General features: G+C 39.5%; 1 protein-coding gene across 1 annotated transcript; it reads left to right on the top strand.

Moving 5' to 3' along the window:
- The first annotated feature begins 3,181 nt into the window (after nucleotides 1-3,181).
- On the top strand, nucleotides 3,182-16,480 carry LOC124284403. Its single transcript, XM_046720492.1, has 3 exons — nucleotides 3,182-3,337; nucleotides 13,106-13,868; nucleotides 16,181-16,480. The coding sequence occupies exons 2-3, from the start codon at nucleotides 13,140-13,142 to the stop codon at nucleotides 16,373-16,375; spliced, it is 924 nt and encodes a 307-aa protein (XP_046576448.1). The 5' UTR covers nucleotides 3,182-3,337; nucleotides 13,106-13,139; the 3' UTR covers nucleotides 16,376-16,480.
- The last annotated feature ends 1,734 nt before the right edge of the window (nucleotides 16,481-18,214 follow it).

Raw genomic sequence — 18,214 nt, 5'->3', positions numbered from 1 at the left:
GGGTGGCAAATGAAAAATCGATTTTCAAATCAATGATGAAGACGGGTTCGTGGCACTATTACGATAAGCACATGTCATAGCATGCATTGTCGTTATTCACAATGGGAGCATCCAAATGAAGATTGTTTTACGCCGCAATAAACTCCGTGAATCATCGAGTCTAGATAAGTCGCACCAGTGGTCACAAACATGCTACCTATGCATGCGAGATTCAACGCCCTCATCACCGACTGTAGCTAGTGTTGGGAATTGGTTGAAATCTCACAATTGATGATTGTTTCATTACCAACGAACAATCATCGAAAAAATTTGGTTAGCGTCATTTTTCAGATTTTCCTATCCAGGTTGTTATTGCAGATATTTATAACATGATGCAACTTGCTACTTTAAAGTGATGACTAATATATCATGAACATAAACTTCCCGGAGTCTTCAAGAAATATTCAGTCATGGCTTTTCAGTTAGTGAAGTGAGTTTTCTAAGAATTAAACACGTTTTCATGCCCTGACAACTTCAACGATATGTTCCATTGTCAAGTATTTCAAAGACTAAAACAGTAGTTCCAAAATCGTTTATGTTCGATTATGAGAAAATGTGATCGATTGCTTGGTCGTTTGGTCACTGCGATCAATCTTCGATTATTTCAATTAATCGGAACACAACTACGTCATAATGTTTCTGAATGTAGCGTAAACAACAAACAAACACACAATGTCTATGAGTGAATGTTGCTGAACGCCGTAGTCAACAGTATTTAAGCAGCACACGCGTTTGAGCAATGGCCAGTTTCGTCTACTGGGCCAACTAGCGAGGACAGTTATTTGAATGGATAACTGAAAATTCGGGATGATACAGGCAGTGAACCACTGTTAGAGACTTGAGTCACGTCAAGAGAATTGTGAAGTTACGGACTTGAATAAAGAAAATATATTACAATTAATCTAATCTGTTAGAGAAGCAGGAATAAATCGTTGCCTCTCAAAGCAGGAGGGAGGTGGGGTAGCCTAGTGGTTAAAGCGTTCGCTCGTCACGCCGAAGACCCGGGTTCGATTCCCATAGGAGTACAATGTGTGAAGCCCATTTCTGCTGACCTCCGCCGTGATGTTGCTGGAATATTGCTTAAAGCGGCGTAAAACCATATTCACTCACTTACTCACATATATATTTGTGTACTGCGATCCCCCTTTGCCCAGGGGATAATATGTGACGTCAACCAATTTAAAACATACGACATTCCCCAGATACCCAAATACCACAGTATTGCAACGTTGATGCAAGGTTATTCCCCAACGTTGAATAAAAAGCATTCATATCCTCTCCGCATCCGCATGAAATCTCTACTAAAAGTTGAGTCGATTGTACAATTCCGACTATATCATGAGCTTGTGCTTATGAATCACTATAAAAAAGCGATACCAGGTGTTCGCGAAATTTACACATTTGTTTTCTATGAAATTGTGTGAGTGAGTGAGCGAGTTTTAGTTTTACGCCACTTTTAGCAGTATTCCAGCAATATCACTTCGGGGGACACCAGATTAATGGGGAATCGAACCTTGGCCTTCGGCGTGACGAGCGAACGTTTTAACCACTGGGCTACCCCACCGCCCCCTATGACAAATGAACTGACGTTAGCACTTCAACGTCATGTTGACGTTAGTTTCAACGTCGCTACACGTTTAGTGTCGACGTATTCGGAGAAGCTTGAGCTGATGAGGAACCCATCTGACCACTAATCCCCATAGTGGAGCACCACCCATGGGGTTAAAACCAGACCCATACGTAACCTGATGGTCGTAGGTGGTGACTAAATTTGATCCACGATTTGGTTGACAGCGTACTATCGAACCTCGACAGATTAGTGTTTTGATATAAATCAAAGATTAATTTTATCTTGTCCAGGCTATGTTATTTACAGGCTGCCGCCACATACCTGAAAAATATGGAGTGCGGCTTCAACAACAAACAAACAACAGGCGATACAGGGACAAACTATCAAGTGTTAGGCTGTATGTTTAAGTGACTTTGTTTATTTTGTCATTGTAACTGTATATTCATGTAATTTACCACAAAGTACTTTTAAAAACGTCACTCATACTGATACAGTGCATGCTTGATATAACACTTCTATAGGGACAGACATGTCCACATCTTGAGTGGAGTTTCGTTTATGTTGTACATAATAATATATAGGGACACGGGTGGTCAATGCCGCCCGATCCTGAGGCATGCTTGATATAACACTTCTATAGGGACAGACATGTCCACATCTTGAGTGGAGTTTCGTTTATGTTGTACATAATAATATATAGGGACACGGGTGGTCAATAGCGCCCGATCCTGAGGTCAAAAGCTCTCCATTATATATCGTTGTGATTTTCTCCTGAGTGTAGGTAACATAGCCGCATTATCTGGTTTCGTTACAGTGGAAACGTGTTAGAACTGGACTTTCCTTTCAAATAAAGTTGTGTCGAAACTGAAGGCGATCAGAGCCCACGTGTAATTGCAATTGTTCTTGTAATCCGCCTTTAGTTAAACACCCTCTGGGCGTTGGTTAATTGCCGACGGGATACAATACAACGCCTCGCCGACAGAAATCCTGTTAAACAAGTTTGCGTTTAATTGTTCTACAATCGCTTGCTTGAAAAACCAGTATTTCTTCCGACATTCATCCTGAAAAAGAAAACAGTATAAGAGACACGTTAGTTTCTTCACAACGCTAGGAATAATTCCTATATGACTGTGATACTTGAGAAACCTTTTGTGATATTAAATAAATATGTAATAAAACTGAAAGATACTTAAAATACGAAAAAATAGAACAAAATGTCAAAAAAGGACTGGCAGTAAATCTAGTGGCTGGTATTTTCACACATTAAATGCTAGTAAAATCAATAGTTGACCCATGAGTAATATTGTAATTTACTAATTAACGTTTCCAGTTAATTTACTTCAAGGGACAGGCACTTTAGTAGATAATACATGGTTGTCAACTTTCCCTTCGCTTTTCCTTAAAGAGACTTGAAGTAAAATGTATCCCTGTCCTACACCATATCGATCTTTTCAAAACATACTAGTCAATAAACCACAGCATACTTTCCAACAATGAAACAAACTATAACTTTCATCCAATACGCCAGATGTATATAAACGTAGGTATTAAATCCCGCTGAGGCCGACACAGATGACGCGCATGCGCACAAATCCAGTTAATTGAACGCGATTTTGAAGCAGCGTCTTTCGAGAGTGGGGTAGTTTTAATTGCACGTGGACTGCTAGGTGAAAGCCGACTTGGATTTTAAGAGTCATCCGCTGGGTTGACAAGGCTTGTTCTCAACAGGTGAGATCCGTTTACTTACTACACAAGTACCAACATATGTGAGTGCATGTTACATAGCACTGCAGTACGAACACTGATGTATGCTACAGATGTGGACAGCGGGATGCTTCATTATAAAGTTAAATATAGTCACGAAGAATATATTAACGATTGTTGAAGAACATGCTGTATCAACATATGCATATATTTAAATGTATGTTTAAACATCATGTACATAATCTGAATATTCATGAATCACTGCCAGTCTGAACTGATAGACTGCAGTCGTGCACGAAGTTGTCGGTGGAAATGTCAACGCTGTATCTAACCTCGTGTCAACGAATTCTCACTGACATTAAGACTCTCCTGATCAACGGATTGACTAGTCAATTACGATAGTTTATGCTTGTAACATGTGTGGGATAATATGCTATTTCCAGTTTGTTTTCAGGCGAGGAATATAAGAACCTCCTATATACAGTGTATAATTGCATCGTATTTCAGTTACAATTTCTATATTTTCCGGATTTCCTGCAATATACGATAGTATAACTGGTAATATATGGTAATAGTTGATATCATGCGACACAGGTCGATGCACATTATATTCTATTGTGTGTGGAAATCATTTATCTATTCATTTATCTATTCATACAATGAATACTATACTATTTCATTTCTATACGAATTTTCATTTTTCATTTCATATATCTTTTTATTCATCTTAAGTGGCAGTTAGAAGGAGTGGTATCAATGAAGTTTTTGTTGAAGCACCGAGTTCACCTTCTTTATGTTTTCAATGGTTTGTTTTGGTACAGCTGGTTGTACATTTATCAAGCAACGGATTAAAATCCACCTTGAACTTTTATTATTTAATCTTATAGGTGAGAAATTACGTTGAAATGCATCCAATGCCATGAAACATTTAAAAATACTCTATTTAAGTCTTTTACTGTTATCTTAGTCTATTTGTCCTTAGGTAGGACTGTCATGTGTGTCTACGTGTCACAGTCGGTCACGATGTGAACATTGTTTTATGAAAAGATGAAAGTATGTCGCTCCAGCCTACATACTGCTCTTCCAGCTCCTAAATCTCTGCCTCTGTGAACAGTCTGATCGGTCATCCGGAAACACAGGCTGTCAAATCTCAACAGCTTGTATAACACAGCCTCCAGAGAGCACAGCTTTATATATCACTATCATTTGTAATATAACGTGAATACCCAACACCCCAGGTCATAAATGACCTTATCTACACCCGTGTTAACACTGACCGTGTCTTGAATAAGTGTAAAGGACCAACCCACCCATCCATTCCCTGTAATTCGTCACACCACCCCTCGAGACACTAGGGGCTGTGGGGTAGCCTAATGGTTAAGCGTCCGCTCGTCACACTGAAGACCCGGGTTCGGTTCCCCACATGGGCACATTGTGTGAAGCCCATTTCTGGTTTCCCCCGCTGTGATATTGCTGGAAAATTACTAAAAGCGTCGTAAAACCATACTCACTAGCCCATTCTAGCCCACCATCCCCTGTCCTTATACATGTCCATATCTAGGTCGGGGGATTGTGGGTCATCATCTCTTGGTATGTCTGAAATGAGGATTGGATGGTCATAACATATGCATATGATCTGATTGGCTCGTACGCGATATGTGATCTTTCTGATTCCATTTTGATTGATTGGTTGGTTGGCTGGCTGGTTGTTTGTCCTATTATTGATTGGCCGATTGGTTGTTGGGTGTGTCGGTCGGTCGTTCGTTCGTTCAAGATCGAACCTCGTATAATGATGTTTTATTCTTGAAAGCAAACTCTTCGTCATGAATTTGCGAAGATATACACGTATCATGAATTACACACATGAAATGAAGTGGTTTGTTCCAGACAGGTGTAAACATAATTGCAGAATCCCCTAGAATCTACTGGACAAAATGCCGAACAGATGGAACATTAAACATTAAAGCCAAATATAAATAAAATGGATACCGCTCAGGAGAAAAACGTAATATGAAATAGGAAGCTTTCGTATCCTGGAATTCCAAAGCTTTGTCAGCAGAGATAGTACGGTTTCGGATGACGTGTTGCCAAGCATGTATAACATATCTGCAAGACTAAAATATATCCATGACGCCCCAGTGTCACAAACCATAGGCAAGGGAGACAACCCCAATGGTCCACTAGATTCATATAAAGTGTACTATATATGTTCATTGATCATTGCATAAATATGTTACTATATAATTACAGTTTGAGTTGGATGGCATGGTGATTTGCTTCCATGTGAAACGAATCGTCAGCGACATGGCAAAATAATTATGAAACACAAACAACTGTTATGATCTGTCTGGTCGATACGCTCTGAATTTGAATATACTGTCATACATGTTAGAACTCCCCTTTATTCAGTTATATGTGTATTTTGGTAGCTTATATCCTCGTCTTTGAACATTTCAGTCGATCTCATCTCCTTGTTCATTTCTAGCAACAATCCCCAACAAATTTCATTCAGAATGACCCAGTTTGGCCTCTTGTTCGCATTTCAATGAAGTCCTTTCAGATGTACAATGTCTCTTAACACAGGGAACATAATGAGTAAGATTAGAAAAGAATGGGGTTCAGTGTTCAGTTGTGGAACATACCAGTCAAACTGGTTTGCCTTTAAAAGCAGGCAGTGGGGTATCCCAAAGTAAAGTCGTTGGATCAGCATATCGAAACATAGGGTTCGATTCGCCAGATGAACACAGTACTTGAAGGCAGGTTCCGGTCACTTCCTTGCCTTGCGAAAGAACGCTCTTGTATTTCTGCTTTGTGGAAACAAGTTTTTGTTTGTTTGTCATTCAGCAATGGCGGCGGTCTGTAAATAATCGAGTCTGGACCAGACAATCGCGTGATTATGAGCATCGTTTCCTCAATCGGTATACGATGACATGTGTCAGCCAAATCAGCGAACCTGACCACCCGATCTCGTTAGTCGCCTCTTACTGTAAATACCGTCCTTAAGAGGGGAGGTCGTATAAAACCTATACACAATTGAGACGTCATATCATTAGTCACTATTTAATCACTTTTCATTTTTCAGTTTGCGTGTTTCTGGCAAATGCTTGAATGGTTTTAAAAGCTATCCGGAGCAAATTATATCTGTATCCTTCAGAAACATTATTGTCGGTGTTACTGTCAAATGTATGTTGTATTCACGTTTTTATATAACAATTAAACCGATCTATTCTCTGTTAAATTCTCCACTAACAGACCCATCATTATTGCCTATCATAAAACGTGACTAAATTGGTCATTAAGAATAATTGCGTGTCACGGTAACCCGGAGGGGAAAGCTGATTTCTTTGGTCTGTCTCGATTATTTACAGGTCGGCGTGATATTCCTGACTGAAAAAACCATAAGAAACAAAACAAAAGTCAACAAACGAAAACCAAGTTATGTCTGGCGCCATACGACCTGCGTGTAACAACTAACTTGTGTTGACTAACCTCATTATCAGAGATTCGACGCTTTATAGTCCGTTGATTGTTACCAGGAACTAAACACTAGCCTATAATTAGTCCTATCATTGACATTCCATACATATAAATGTCAGTGTGTATGGGAGGTATTCGCGGTTCGTGCTAGGATCCACATCGTTGTTACAGTATTGTCAGTATTGATACTGCAGCTGTTTGAGTGGTGTCGGATATCACGTTGTAACAGGTGCAGCGTTTAATGCAGGTTTTCCTGTATAGTTTATATAATATACGTTTTCGTTGTTTTAAATCTTTTTACTCGATGTATTCATAACGTACTCTCATTAGTGTTATGGATACTACAGTGGATGGCTCAGTTCATGGTGTGATCGTGTAGTGTTAAATTTAGTGTTTATTTTAGTGCGCCGTATGTAGTGTGAGGTTTCGTCACACTATTTTGTGTTTTGTGTTTTGCATTGTTGTTGGACGATCGGGTAGCCCAATGGCCAAAGCATTCGTTTGTCACGCTAAAGGCACGGGTTCGACTCTCGACATGTTTGCAATGTGTGGAGTCGATTTCTGGTATCTCTCAAAACCAAACTGACTCACTACATATTATTTAGTGTAGTTCGTGTTAGAAAATAATTTATTGTCCTTTACTATCGACATGTTTATGACGTAACAATGTTCAATCTGCGTCACCTACATTATTGATGACGTAATGTGTAATGACGTAACGTAAAATGATGGCGTCACAGTCTTCCTCCGGGCAGTTCTTGTTGCTTTTCCAATACAGAAGACAATATCTCCTTTAAAGTTATCTGTGGACAAAACATTCGTGTAAGTCACAGGGACTTGTGGAACATCATGTCAACAGTTCTGCTTCAGGATATGTTGATACACTACTTCCGATTTCATTTTAGTGAGTAAGTTGACATTTTACATCCTGTCGAACATTGCAGCCATATTGCGATGATAAATCAAAGATATCGCCGATATCCGACATGTTTGTTTACAAACAAAAGGGTCAACGAGTTCATTGTATTCATGCGCGGTCAATCGATCACTTTAATTAGCGGTCCTTAAACTGCCATTTATACGGTTTTGATGAGCTCTCAGCCAATCAGAATCGAGTATCACACAATGTCGTGCTGGAATTATCATTAAATACCTGTTGAAAAAGAACAGAAAAGCCGTAAGATATATAACTGTTAAATCTTAAAACAAACAAAATTAAGACAAAACTATTAAAGTAGATTATTTGAGATCAATTAAAACTAGGTTATTTACTACGAGCAACCAGAACGGATCAGCTCAGTGGGGATCACGGGCACTTACAATGGTCCTTAATGCATGGTTCCCAAGGGGACTTAGGGCATTACTTTGGTCCTCGGTGGCTGTATGAATGCTAATTGAGAAACAACAACACCTATAATTAAGGAATTACACCACTAGTGGATATTTATATCTCAATTTAGAGGGACTCAAGCAGTGTGTGAAATAATTTCCAGAATTGGCTATAGCTAGTCGGGCTAACAATTCCTGAAAGTTACTAGCCCAAAAAATAATTCACTAGCCCGAAATTTGAATGTGAAAACTAAGCAAAAGATTACAAAAAGGTAAAATACCATTATTTATCAGGTCATAATCTTGCATTATTTAAAAGTGTATTATAACTTAACAAGTCGGAGAGAGTGATGTATTTAAAAAGTGACCCCCATGGAAATTCACTAGCCAGTCGGGCCAGTGACTGTGAAGATTTACTGGCCCGACTGGATTGTTACTATCCACGGGCTTGCGGGCCAGTGGCTATTTCGCACACTGGACTCAAGTGTCTCTGCCAGGGGTACACTATTTTTTCATTCTCATACATCCAGAGACGCACGACGGTCAATACTCTAAACATAATTTAATTCACAATTAAAACATTAAAATGTTATCAAACAATCACTGTTACTTTTATAGGCACTGCTCTGAAATCACCTCTCGTATTACATTCCCTAAACGTTGAAGCTTCCGCTGCCTAATTTTTTACTCCCGAGATTGGTCTCCGGCAAATACACGATTGTCGCACGAAGCGACTGAATTTAGTGGTCATGACAGCGATGTTAGTGTCTCATCTGATCCCCTCCGCGTGATCACAATATCTAGTCCAGGCACAGTTTTTCAAACACCATCGTCGTGTAGTTGGAATAGTTAGAATGGAAAATGGCGTACCTAAGAAACTTCTTACGTAACAACTCGCTCATAACGTGAATATGTCAAACCATAAGGATAACTTGTAACGGGTATTTTTCCCGTTTCATCCGTTGACAAGACGCCAACCAAGTCCTCGAATCTGACCAACAGACCCAGTCGTTTCGAACGACAAGCATAGGTAAACCAGGGATAATCTAATCTTCTATTCTCCCTGGGTAAACGTTGCAATTTCTTTGCTCCTCATCGGTCGAATCACCTGCTGAAGGCGAAAGAAGTAGCCCTGAAACAAACGATTATGTTGTTCTCCGTAAACCTTTCTTGTCTTCATGTTTTAAAAAATGCCCATCAATGATTTTAAGCATCAATGCGCTAGTCCACATTAAATATTTAGTGACTTTATTAGGAAAGTAGTAATTTTATCAGGAATGTGACATATTTATTTAACCGACGCTTTGGTTATTTTCAATCGCTTAAAGACACCACAAAACACCAGTTAGTATATTGATAGATTAGTTCTACTGTGTGTCGATTAAAGAATGTAATGAATCAGTGGCGATGAAAGCGGGTTGTTATATTTTATGTGTAATACTTCAAACCTATTGCAGGTGCTATTTCAGGATGTGAATATGAAACACGCAACAGGTGTTTCAGTGACAATGAAGGACACAGTCCCCATGCTCCCTAGCGTAGAGCGATGGCCTCGTATTGATTGCTGAGTCAGCTGTTTTCGTAGTGTACATGGACACTGTAGATGATGCTGACGATGTTGTTAATTAAGTACGACGTATGCTCTGGTCATATTCTAACCAAGTCGCTTGGCTTCACCACGTCGCTGATGTGGACAGATGTTACTTCCATGTCGAGTAATTTGCCCTTTTTGAAAGTAGTATTGCAAAAATTCACATGTTTTATAGGTTAATTATGTTCTCGCTTTAGATGTGTTGGTTACAGGTGAGGGGTTTTGTTAACTTGGTAACAGCGGCCACTGCTGTGGAGGGATTAGATGCTGCATTGTCAGTACAAGTGCCGGTAGTTGTAGTTGTTGTAGTAGAAGCAGTGTTTGTGTTGCAGTAACAATGATAGTAATTATAATGATAGTGACAAAAGGTGTAGTAGCTGTAGGGCAGTACACATGTAGGTATAGTAGCTGCAGGGCAGTAGCAAGGTATAGTAACGGCAGAACAGTATCAGAAGCAGTCTGTATATCGTCATCATTATCACCATCATCATCAGTAGTAGTAATAGTTACAGCAGCAGCAAAAACAACCACAGTGGCCTGGAAGCCATGTGGTGTAGTTCTGGTGACCGAATGGGATGTGATTTTTCACAATCAGGAATGATTTAGCTTTGATTTAAGCCGGTTGTCATCAGCTGCCGTGCGTGACTACCTTGCAGGGGTGCAATATATCATTTCAGTTAATATTTTAACAGATAACTTGATGGTTTAATTTAATAACTCTGGTTTGGACTGACCGATTTTGGTAGTTTTGGAATGTTCAGATCATGATTTAAAATTGTGGGCAATAATATTACATATTATGCTAATCGCAAACAAATATTTTGGTAAGGTCAAATGTCAATTTTAATAGAAAGTTCATTTGATGGGAAAATATGAGTTAAACTTTACAAATTAAAGGTTATTTTATTAAAATTATGTTTTTCTAATTCAGCAATATCATTTGAAGAATGGTTGGCACTGTATGCATGAAAAACCATTACAAGGAAACAAAAGTTGTTACTTTGAATTTAGATCAGCAAAATATTACATAATGTCTGTTAAACAGTAACAGCTCCATGCTTTACATCGTATCAACAATACCAAATATGTCGAAGATACTGTTGGACTATCAGTAAAATCACACAACATAACAGATAGCTCTTAAATGTATAATTCTATTATTCCAGATGTCTTTCTTTGCACATCAAAGAGAGATGAGTCAATCAAGTCATCATAATGCAAGCAACATTTCCTTCATATCAATTCGTATCTATTGTTCTTGATAGTCATAGAGTATTCCCAGTTGACATGATAGTCAATGTCAAGACCACCAGAACATGCTTCAGGTCCACATCCACATGTTGAAGTACACAACAGGTTCAACCTCTTACAGCTACACCTTCCTGTACATTGACTTTTACATGCACATATATGAAGCTGAAGAAGGTCCACGGGGACGATTTAGTCTAAACGTATTTGCAACTTTATCACTGAGGAATATTTGATGAAGATCTATTACGATAGAAACGTATAACTGCTTTACATACAAAACATGAAGTGCCTACTGTTTATGGTAAACTCAAATATATTCCTAGATAGTATTTATATAAACATTTTCTACTATAACGTTCATAAAAATATGCAGGCCTTAGTTTTAGTAATATCTAATGATATACACAAATAACATGCTCATGACAGCATCGATCTTCGCAAGTCAAACATCAAACAAGTAAGTGAGAACGACCACCCGATCACATTAGTTCCCTCTTACGACAACATGGGTTGCTGAAGATCTGACCATGACTATTTTACGGATACAACCTATTTATGAATCTGTGCGAATGGTTAATGAATATATGCATAGTCAGTCTCATGATAATGATTGTAGGACACTCCAAATGCTATTATAGACAACACGATGTATGTTGCCAATATCAACTGGTCTCTGCCTAAGTCGTACCTCAGGGAGGGAATAGTCAAGTTACATTTAATCACTATCAGCTATTCATGCACAGAAGTTGGTATAGACGTAGGCAGACGAGTTAGATGCTTTAGAATTAGATTTTGCAGTTTGAAATCGTATACAGTGAACTCTGTATAATCCGACATCTGAATTATCCGACAATCTGTGAATTCCGACATATTTTGGGGGTCCCGGCAGCGTTCTTCTATATTATCATCATTTAAACATTGAATTATCCGACATCTGTACATTCCGAATTCCGACACCATTTTCTGGTCCCAATGACACCATTAATCTGTACAATCCGACATCCTCTCCCCATATTGGACTAAAATAGACAATCAACCTGCCAATGGCCAGTTGACAACTGTTACTGGTAATCTCCGCACTTTCTAATTGGGAGGTAATTATGTTTTAGAACGCTGTACCTTTGCCAATGAAGGACCTAGGTATGTTTTGTCAAGCATAGGATGAATGGGCTGAGACAAGGGATCAATTAATATTGAATATGATTGTGATAGTAGTACATGTATGTATATTGTACTGAAGATAATAAATCGAATGATATACATGCACAAAAAGTCATGTAAATACAGAATTTGTTTTTCCCCTTTATTTACCAAGCAAATAGCTGTTAACCATTAATTTCATGATATAAGACAGTTTCAATGTATGGCACTGTTTGAAAAGTATTCAAGCAAGGAGACATTGAATTATCCGACACTCTGTATAATCCGACATTTTGCCCGGTCCCAGTGAGTGTCGGATTATACAGAGTCCACTGTATACATATTGGCAGTTGTGGTGACCTCGCCTAGATGGATACTAAGACCAACTGTCGTTCATTTCCCGGTTTCAGTATGTTGTATGACTACGTTGTGAGTCCAGCAGAGTTAATGAATTGACAATAGTTAGCCCATCATGGAATTGGCTCACGTGAATCACTATCGTTATCAGCTGAACCACATTCGCTCTGTATCGCTGGGACCTTAGACATGCCAGTCTGTCTCATACTCCAAACTACCCTGTGTCTTTGTAAATTGAGTAATCGTTTACTTTCTATTTACTATATACACAACATGAGTTGGAAGATGCACAAAGTGCGTTTTGAACATTTTAAATAAACTTGCCAGAAGAACACGAACCTGATTCTTGCAAGTAGTGAGTGAGTATGGTTTTACGCCGCGTTTAGAAATATTCCTGCAACGTAGGGGAGATGGACAACAGAAATGGACTTCCCACGTTGAACCTATGACATGTGGGGAATCGGCGGTCTTCAGCGTTATGAGTGAACGCTTAATTATAAACCACTGGGCCACCCCACAGCCGTCTTCAAAGTAATGACGTCATGTAGTATTTAGTTTCTTTGTCAGATGTATGGGTAATCTGATTTATCATTCCAGTGGCAATGCAGTCATATTTACGTACCTACAATGTGTGACTTTTGTTTCAGGTTTGAATAGGTGTGATTTGGTCAGAAATCCAAGATGACGGCGAACATTCTGGAGCTTGACACCATATTGGGACATTATGCCTGGCGAAAACTGGAGAAAAATATCAATTTCGTAAAGCGGCTGTTTCTTGAACCTGAGGATTACTATCCCGTCATTGACTGGAAGTGTCTCAACATTGAACACAACATCATGAAGTTTTCACTGCGCCCAGCGAACACCTGCGTGGAGTCTCCATGGGGCGAGATCACGACCGGGTCTCGTTGGGTCTCGTTGTACGGCTGCGAGTACGAGAACAAGTCGGAGACCAAGCACGTACATACATTCCGCGGCAAGCGAGAGACGACGACTTGGATCGCAGTAGAGCTTCAGAATTGCTACACCATCGGCAACGACGTCAACATCGACGTGAACCTTCCGACAAACTTCGTCAAGTTCCGTGCGGGGCGGGACAACACGATGAACGTATGTAAGATGAAGGGCGAGGTGTTCAAGGAGGTCGTTCCTTGGGAGGTCAATTCTCAGATCGAGATCGGACCGTCATGGAAGGCAAACGCCGAGCTTCTTGCACGTGAAGAATGCCAAGTGATAGATTTCGAAATCCGGACCAAGTTGTCTGTCCCTAAAGGCAAACTGCCGGTGTACTTCAAGAAGAAGTCCGACGACAAAGTGGCGTACACGGTCATGCTGGACGACTTCCACAACGCCTTCCTGTCCCTGGAGTCCGGGGGAACGCTCAGTGAAGACGAGATGGCTTTGGTGCAGGTCAGTTATTTGAGGTGTTCTCTTGCTAGGTTTGACTGTGTGCGTGAGTATGGTTTTACGCCGCTTTTAGCAATATTCCAGCAATATCAGCGGGGAACACCAGAAATAGGCTTCACACATTGTACCCATGTCGGGAATCGAACCCGGGTTTCGGCGTGACGGGCGAACGCTTTAACCACAAGGCTACCCCACCGCCCCGCTAGATTTGATCATGCTGTGGGAGCTCAAAAGCCATCAACTATGTTGTTCTTGCTTCACATTCGTAAAAGATACACTGATATGTAGAAATATATCTATAGTTACATTGGGCGGTGGGGTAGCCCAGTGGTTAAAGCGTTGGCTCGTCACGCCGAAGACCCGGGTTCGAATCCCCACATGGGTACAATGTGTGAAGCCCATTTCTGGTGTCCGCCGCCGTGATATTGCTGGAATATTGCTAAAAGCGGCGTAAAACCAAACTCACTCACTCACTCACTATAGTTACATTACATGATGCCAAAGAAGTAGCTGTTTATATTTTTGCTGTAGCGCACTTCCTTTCTGTGACGCTTTGAGCTTGACAATCAAACTTGTTTTTTATGCTTTCTGGTTCAACGATCACTTGATTGTCTGGTTTATTTACCGGCAACCGTCCGGTGGCATCAGGCAAAAAAGACTTTCATATTTAGGAAATTTTGTATATGGCGGATGCTACCGGTGGGATAGGACACGCTTACCCTTTCCTGGAACACCTGGTGTCATCACTGACTTCTCAGTGATCTATTCATATACTTATACACCTATTTTCCCCTTTTAACTAAAGGAAATTGTTTCTGATGATAGTTTAGACTATGAACTCATTTTCACTGACGTTGTATGTTCTACCTTGCCGGGATAAGTGCGTGGGTGTTACAGACACCTAGTGCAAGCTTAGATCACGCCATCAACAGCAACAGCCGTCGCTCTCCCTCATATGGATTTGTCCATCCCGACAACCCATTGACACCATTTCTAATACACAGGGTGACAATGTTAATCGACTTCCTGAACATGACATGTATTATGAAGGCTGGGGGTGAGATTATAACGATTATAATGTGGACAGTCTGTGTTTTTGCATTTAAATCAAACTATATAACTAAGGTCTTCTATACTTGGATGTTATGCAAATTGTCTAACATACACGAGTGTGAAATAAATACGGTTATATATGCACATGCGATAGACGGTTGACTTTGTGTGCTGGCGATTAGGTGCCCGACTCATAGTGTGTGTTCGAATCTCGGATGGGACTCAACCCAACAAAAGTACTAGAATCTGAACTATACTGAGAAAGTGTAATCCCAAATATAACATATGTTACATTTCATCACTTTCTAAATGGCGTCGTATATTCATGTTCAAAAGAAGCTTCACTTACACAAGTGGGTGTACCAGCATTCTTCAACCCCCGTACAGCATGGTCCTGACACTGCAACCCAATCCATCAATAAAGATGGAAATTGTTTCTTGATAAACGTATCCTGTATATTTGTCCCTAAATCATTATGTGTCAATAACTATTTTGATCTCAAACGGTATGAGTATATGTTTATGTCAGCAAAACGAGTATTTTCAACTTCAACCTTCGAGGCCACATGCACGTCCAAACATTTTATTGTATGAATCTGATGTTATCTATGGAATCCGAGAAGGGACATTGTCGCTGTGTCGCATTGTCGCCCTCTCAAAAACAAGTAAAGTGAGGCAAAATAAACTAAAACGCGACACGCGACATCGCAACAACGTGAAATTTCGCCCATTTGTCGCATTGTCGCGATGTCGCGTGTCGCGTTTTGGTTAATTTTGCTTCATTTTGCTTGTATTTGAGAGGGCGACAATACGACAATGTCCCTCCAGGATTCCATAGTTATCACTATGGAATTGAAAATATATTACATGCATCACCATAACTAATAATTAATACGTTTGAAAACAGGAAGATTATATTTCAGTATGTATTTCATCAGTATACGTGCGAGTGATTTAGACAGATTTCCCCTATATATTAATATGTTTGGTGTCTAACCCATAGCCATTTCAGGGGCGGCGGGGTAGGCTAGTGGTTAAAGCTTTCGCTCGTCACACCGAATACCCGGGTTCGATTCCCCACATGGATACAATGTGTGAAGCCCATTTCAGGTGTCCCGTCGTGATATTGCTGGAATATTGCTAAAAGCGGCGTAAAATAATACTCACTCACACTCAGTTAATTATTTCAACTAAGAGACACGTATGTAAGGCAACGATTCAAGCAGCTGTTTCATCAACACGCTCATGTTTCTGTATCCCAGGTGCTGATGGAGACAACCCTGGACAAATATCAGAATGAGAAAAGCTCCACCAGCATCCAGCTGCTCACACAAGGCTCGTGCACCAGTGTGGCTTGGTCAGATCAAAAAGTGAACATCAAAACCGAACCGATGCCTAATTCTAACAAAACACACGTGTCGGATCTATTCATAGAGCGAAATGGACTGAGGGACTGATCGCAGCAACATCAGCAGCAGCAGCAACAGCAGCAGCAGCAGCAGCAATATCATAATATATACATTGTACTGTCGGAAATAAGTAAAGGATGGATGAAAATATCATTGATTGTGTTCAGTGTATCCATCAGTGGTTGTGTGAAAACATAATTTATCATTATTCAAAACGTTTTAATCAAAGTATATTTTAAAAGACAAAATATTATGAAGTTGAGATATTTTCAATTTAAGATCAAACATTGATGAAATCAACTGAGAGGTGTCGTTTCTTTTGCTTCTGAGTATAATTAAACCCAATATGGTTAAAGTAATTAGTAATTAAAGTCATTCCGTTCTACACAGGATGCTGGACACAATGTTAAACTCCGAACAAGAAACGGCCGTAGAGCCTTGCATCCTCTTTATCTTATGGATCAAACTTCATTGTGGGTGCTAACAGGCTACTGTGACCTGCCCTTCTCTATGGTGCTTCTACCCTTTGGCATTATCTGTATAGATGCTGTTTCTCTGTTTTACACTGACACAAGTTTCAGTAAAGAGGGTTTTCGATAAATGCAAGTATTTTTATTCATCTGTAAACATATTACTTGTGTCTTTGTGTTTGCGAAGAAGTTCCTTTTACATAATATATGTATAATATATTATATCTATATTTTTATGTATTGGTGATTTACGCATGACCATGGTTGATTTCTTGGGAGAATGGCATCTTGTGGAGTTACGTCATGTGGCAATACAGGATCTAACGATGTAGAGTGTGTGATGTCATGCGAATGGCGTGACAAGTGACGTTAGCGTTACGTGTTCATGACGTCATGTCACGAGGGGATGATAAATCATGTGACAGTGACAGTAATATGAAGTGATAAAATGCGATATTGATTGTGACGTTTTTAGTTTTATGCGACGTGACGTTGGAAAACCATTGTATGACGTAATTAAGTGTGATGATGTGCTGCGCGTTTCTTGTCCCCTAAAACGTATTGACGTGACGTTACGTAGAGAAGCGTCTGACGCTACGTGACATTATTTGGCATGATCAGACGTGACGTTGGCTGTGATGTTACGTATAAAGGGAGATGACGTTACATGTTGAGGAATGACGTTATATGACGTAACTTGACGTGACATTTGGTTAAAAAAAAAATAAACCATGAAATGACGTAACGTGACGGTTGAACCGCCATAGCAATGATCTCTGTTGGATTCTGGTCACCATTTGTATTGTATATGAAGAAATATATGATGTAATATTTCACGTGTATGTAACACACTCTTACAAAATTATTACCAAGTCATAATGCATTGTATCATATATACTCATATTATAGTTATCAGCATATTAGCATATGCATGTACATATAATCGTTACGCATTTCGTTGTTGTCGCAATGCAATCCTAAATGAGAACACTCAAAAGTTTAATCCAAGCCAAAAGTACACGGCAAAAGAGTATGCTTAAAAAACGTTTGATTGTGGCATACCTTTTCACGTTTCGTGTATTAAACAAATTTGAAAGAACGTTTGAAAAAACAAAGATTTATTACAAGAACATTTATTTCATACGTTTTCATAGTCTGTGCCACGCATCTTTATATGATATCCACGCTTGGTATACACAGTATTAATACGTTACTGTTATTGTTGCAGATTGTATGTTGTTTTCTACTACACAAACGTTGTATGTGTATGCTTTGTGACTCCTTCATACAGTATTCTGTATTACGATGGAAATTCCTATATGCAAATTAGCAAAATTTGAAGAACACTCTTGTTGTTAAAATGTTCAAATGATATTTGTGGAACCAACAACAAGCCTTAAAACAATTTAAACATCTC

Source organism: Haliotis rubra, unplaced genomic scaffold (genome assembly GCF_003918875.1).
Source record: "Haliotis rubra isolate DU_JTF1 unplaced genomic scaffold, ASM391887v1 Scf336, whole genome shotgun sequence".
In the NCBI taxonomy this organism is placed as follows: Eukaryota; Metazoa; Mollusca; class Gastropoda; order Lepetellida; family Haliotidae; genus Haliotis; species Haliotis rubra.
Note: the sequence above shows the minus strand (reverse complement) of the source record. Positions and strands in the feature narration are given on the sequence as shown.